The sequence below is a fragment of the Lactuca serriola genome, chromosome 1 (assembly GCF_051521515.1).
Source record: "Lactuca serriola cultivar US96UC23 chromosome 1, Lser_US96UC23_V15, whole genome shotgun sequence".
Taxonomy (NCBI): domain Eukaryota; kingdom Viridiplantae; phylum Streptophyta; class Magnoliopsida; order Asterales; family Asteraceae; genus Lactuca; species Lactuca serriola.
The window spans coordinates 117,517,584-117,522,897 of record NC_136408.1 but is presented as its reverse complement, the minus strand read 5'-3'; the positions used below and the strand labels follow the sequence as shown (position 1 = coordinate 117,522,897).

Genomic DNA, 5,314 nt, shown 5'->3' with positions numbered 1-5,314 from the left:
AGGCGATTATGTTGTGTGATGGACCGGAAGGTCGGCGTGGGTAGGACCGGAAGGTTTACCCAGCAGGGACGGAAGTCCCCTGAGACACATGGACCGGAAGGTCAGGGCCTGGAAAGGCGTATATGTGGTTGGTATTCTGGGGGTATCTCACTAAGCTTTCGGGCTTACAGTTGTGGTTTTATGTTTCAGGTTCTCAAGAGTCTGTGGCAAGGCAAAGGCGTGATCGTACCGTTCCTCGCGTTGGTGTTTTATGATATGAACCTGGGAAATTACTCTGTTTAATAATGTATTGAAAACCTTTTTGTAACAACGTTAATAAAATGGGTGATTTTGAAAAGTTTTAATTGTTTTGAAATTTTGGATGTTACACCTTCTCCACATCAATGTTACCCTCTTCAAAAGAAGAAGTAAACACTCAGTAAACCCAAGATCATACACCCTCACCATTGAATAAAAAACAATCAGCCCCACCATGGCATTTTCCGGCAACTGTGCAACAATCAACAACTCATTCTTAAGTGCTTGAAGTTCATCCTCACTTGAACTACCATCAACGAAAAAAAACAAACACCGGCCCAATCCCTATCCCCCTCTCTGTTAACCCTCGTTGATCTAAACTCGACAAAGAAGACGAAGAAAACAAGGAAGAATTCGATTTAGCCAACCCTAATTCGTTACTAGTTCCCCAATTGTGAACCGGATTGGAATTCATCCGGGTCGGAGCCATCAAACCCTGGTGACCTAATTGGGTAAAGAAGAAACGAATATGATTTCTCAAACCCTTGTGACCTAATAGAAATTAGGGCTTTTTATGTCCTGTGTTTTTGTTTGATCGGGTAAAGAAGGAACGAATGAAAGTAACGTCGACAGGAAAGAATGAAGCACGAAGGCTCGCAGGCATTTTAAGAAATCTGATGTTTTGTCGATCTATTGCAAGGAGAGAGAAAGCATCTCCGATTCTCGTCTTCATTTGATCGGGGACGAAAGGAACTCGATCGAAGCAGGGGAAGAACGAACGGAAGGCAGCAACAACATAACTAGGTTGATGGTGATGGTGTTAATGCCGATGATGAAGTGTTCAGCCACAAACATAACTAGGTCAATTATATTTAGTTTAATTCCTTAATTGAATGATTAGTATATTTCCTTAATTGAATGATTTCAATTAAATAATTTCCTTAAATAAAAGAACAAAAGGTCCAAAATACTCTTTAATGATGTAGTTAATTATTTATTATTTCTTGAATTCTCATTGGTGCATTTAAACACACAATAGTTGCTAAAAAATTAAAACCTATATATATATATATATATATATATATATATATATATATATATATATATATATATATATATATATATATATATATATATATATATATATCGTGCAAAAATATGAAATATGAGATTTAATTTGTAACAACTTAGAAACTTGTTATTAAGCACGTGCCAAATTAGGTGGCTAACACTAAGCTAACTCCATTACTTTTTTTAATTGTAGGCACCGAGGTGATTCTGCCTGTCGGTCTGCTTTTTTGTATTTATGTTTATCGATTAGTCTACATATAGATGCAGATCTAAACAATGAATTAGTTGAGAAGTAACCACCATCTGCTACGGTTGACCTTCTGCTGCCACCTGCACAAACCAGCATCTGCTACCTCCTCCCAGCACCGCTTCCGAGACCTTTTCTGCCCCGGTAAACTTCTTCCAGAAAAAACCATCAGCAACAGGCCATCATCCCCTGCCTCTAACATATCGACTATTGGCGCGTATATCAAAAGAGGATGTCTTCCTCAAGAGTAAGCCTTGAAAGTTATCTAATTCCACTAGATGAGATCAAACGTGCCACCGAAAACTTCAGTCAGGATAGATGTATTGGACATGGTGGATTTGGTGCTGTCTACAAAGGAGAACTCTCTGCAAGTTGGCAAAACCGCACAGCCGCTGTCAAACGGTTAGGTCCGAACAGCTACCAAGGAGAGCACGAGTTCCGCAACGAGCTTCAGATGATCACCAGATTCCACCATGAAAACATCATACCTTTCATTGGCTACTGTGACGAAGGTGTTGAGATGATTATAGTTTATGAGTTTGCTAAGAATGGAAGCCTTGATTATCATCTACAAAACCCAGGTAGGATGCGTTGCATAACATGGATACAACGCCTGAAGATTTGCCTTGGGGCAGCAAAGGGACTCGATTACCTTCACTCGGGTCTTGGGGATCACAATAGAGTAATACATAGAGATGTCAAAAGTGCTAACATCCTATTAGATGCCAATTTGGTTGCAAAGGTTTGTGATTTTGGCTTGTCAAAATTGGGTCCCAGAAATCAGCCAGATACCCAACTCTATACAAAGGTTGCTGGTACCCAGTTTTACTTGGATCCCACATACCATGAAAGCCGCATCCTCCGAAAAGAATCAGATGTATATTCGTTTGGCGTGGTGCTTTTTGAAATCTTAAGTGGGATGCTTGTTTATGGTGAAAGAAGTTTTGGAGATGAGCAACAGTTTCTGATGAATAACGTACGACGATACCATCAGAATGAACCAGACAAACTAATTGATCCCTATATAAGAGATCAAATTAACTGTGGTTCTTTTGATACATTCAAAGAAATCGCATATCAGTGCATTAGTTTGAATTTAACAGAACGACCAATGCTTGACACTGTCATTAAGAAGCTTGAGGAAGCACTATTTATTCAAGTAAGTCTTTTTACCCAATTCTTTTCTTAAAGAAATCAAGTTTCAAATGTATGAATGAAAACTATCATGGATCGTAGAACATGGTAAATTACCCTTGTCTTTTTCTATCACCTGACATCATCATATAATTCAAACAATTTAGGTTGGTTGCACGTTTCTCCAAAAGTTCGGAAAGCCATTTTCATTTAAATGATTTATTCTTCCAAATTGTTGAACGTCGCAGATTCACAAACTGCCTTCTTTCCAAACTTTGATGCGATTTACAAGTAATTAAAACATTTAATGAATTGTTAAAATTTCATTGATGGAGATGAAAGTTATGAATACACTAAGAAAAATACGATGTTACCAATCAGACACAATAAGACACAACAGCCTAAGTAATTCGTTTCACCTTTTTCATTTTGCAAACATTTGGTTTAATTAATATTTTTGCATTTTCATAGATGTCCGAGCATTCTGCATCCAACCCCGCAGATCATTCCATGATAGAAAGTCTCCTACATAAGCTTAATTCCACCAGACCTTACGACCAGTGGATCGCCACCGGTGAAATCTCACGCCTTACAAAAACAAACCCTGAAAACCGTGTTGCCTTTGCTCAAGCAATCCCTCTGCTGATAGACTTCCTCAGAGCATCCGATTCGCAGACACAGGAAAATGCAGTGACTGCTCTTCTTAATCTCTCGATTTTTGAAGATAACAAAGTCAGCATAGTGACCTCCGGAGCTGTCACGGGGATTGTTCATGTGCTAAAAGAAGGTAGCATGGTAGCACGGGAAAACTCAGCAGCTGCTCTTTTCAGCCTCTCTGTAATTCATGAAAAGGATTTTATCATCGCTTCTGCAGGAGCGATTTCACCTCTGGTGTTACTGTTGAGTGAAGGTACTGAGAGAGGGAAGAGGATGGCAACCAATGCGTTGTTTAATTTATGTATAACTGAGGGTAACAAAAAGAAGGCTGTGAGGGCGGGTGTAGTCCCGATGTTAATGGAGCTTCTCATGGAACAACAGGGTGTTTTGAAGGATAAAGCGATAGCCATTCTAGCCGTACTCTCAATCCAAATTGAAGGGAGGTTGGCTATTGGTATAGCAGCAGCTTTGCCGATTTTGGTTGAAATTATTGAGACGGGATCCCCGAGGAACAAACAGAATGCAGTTGTAGTTTTGGTGGAACTTTGTTTGGAAGATCGAAATTATTTAGTGGAGGCTCAAGAACTTGGAGCTATAGAGAAAATGATGAATTTACTAGAGCATGGTACGGATAGGGGAAAGGTAAAAGCCATAGAGCTGCTAGAAAAGATAAAAAAGTTGGAATATTTGAGGTGATATGGCCTTTGGACCATTTTTGTAATAACTATGTAATTGTTAATATATTCACATATTGTGATAGCAACTATGCCAATATGACATAATTGATACTCCATGTTATTCACCTGTTGAATAAGGAAAACCGGTTTTTCTCGGTCTTGATGAATCCTTAAAAATACCAATCAACTAGTCTTATATCCGTGTGATGGACGGGTTGAACAATGTAAAAACTATCATTGTACCATTGGCAACAAAAAATTGTAGGAACCTAATTTCAATCGAGGATAATACTAAATGTGAAACAGTGTTAACATTATTTTATAAAAATACACAGAAGACTCGAAAATAAATGCAAGGTCCAAAAGAATAACATCAAACACATTAGAACTAAGTTGAAGGGAGGTTGAAATATCATCATCAGATTCGTCATGTAATAGGAGAACTCCCTTGCATCGAATCTTTATGTGTGGCGTTGTTAAGGTTGTGGTGCCCGATTTGTTTGAATGATCGGTTTCTAAATTAGCATACAGGCATCCTAATTCTTTGTATAACTAATTGTTTGTATAATGTAAGCGTTTATACAATTGATGATACATTACATGGTGCAATAATAGGGACTTGAATAAGTACGTTGCTATTATCAGCTAAAAGGATAATTATGTTGCTATTATTGATGAAATGGATTAGTACATTGCTATTATTGGCTAAAAGAATAAATGTTTCTATTAAAGGTTAATAAAATTATTATGTTGCTATATTACAGAGAAAAATATAAATGTTTTGTTATTATTGCTTACAAAAAAATTATGTTATCGTTATCAGTTAAAAAAATAAGTATGTCGTCTCTATTGGTAAAATGAGTAAAGTAACATGAAGAGAACATCACAATGCCTTTAAGTATCAAGTTTGCTTAATGAGACTAATGCCTTTAAGTATCAGGATTGCTTAATGGAGTCTCTTGGAAAGATGTCTGTCAAATATGGCGTTACACATTCTCCAACGAAAGTGTAAATAAGTTTATTTTAATTTAGTGGTAATGCCAACATACTTGATATTCATAAGTTGTATGTTGGAAATATAAATACTAAAGAATGACATAATTGACCTTGATTAACTTTTGTTCATAAATTTTAATGCTATATAAACATATAATTCCAATTATTTATAATTTCTTGTTCACAAAACCTATAACTATTATTGGGTAAATGAACAAAAGTTGTACTCGTAAACAGAAATTCGTTCCCGAATAACATATACGTTAAAAATATAATTTCACAGGTATATTGAAGA

General features: G+C 36.9%; 1 protein-coding gene across 1 annotated transcript; it reads left to right on the top strand.

Moving 5' to 3' along the window:
* Positions 1-1,563: 1,563 nt before the first annotated feature.
* LOC145097879 (putative receptor-like protein kinase At5g59700) lies at positions 1,564-4,148 on the top strand. Its single transcript, XM_079035542.1, has 2 exons — positions 1,564-2,714; positions 3,161-4,148. The coding sequence occupies exons 1-2, from the start codon at positions 1,788-1,790 to the stop codon at positions 4,040-4,042; spliced, it is 1,809 nt and encodes a 602-aa protein (XP_078891668.1). The 5' UTR covers positions 1,564-1,787; the 3' UTR covers positions 4,043-4,148.
* The last annotated feature ends 1,166 nt before the right edge of the window (positions 4,149-5,314 follow it).

Coding starts and splice junctions, on each gene's coding strand:
- LOC145097879 (XM_079035542.1), top strand. CDS start 1,788: ATGTCTTCCTCAAGAGTAAGCCTTGAAAGTTATCTAATTCCACTAGAT. Junction 2,715..3,160: donor AGGAAGCACTATTTATTCAA/GTAAGTCTTTTT, acceptor GCATTTTCATAG/ATGTCCGAGCATTCTGCATC.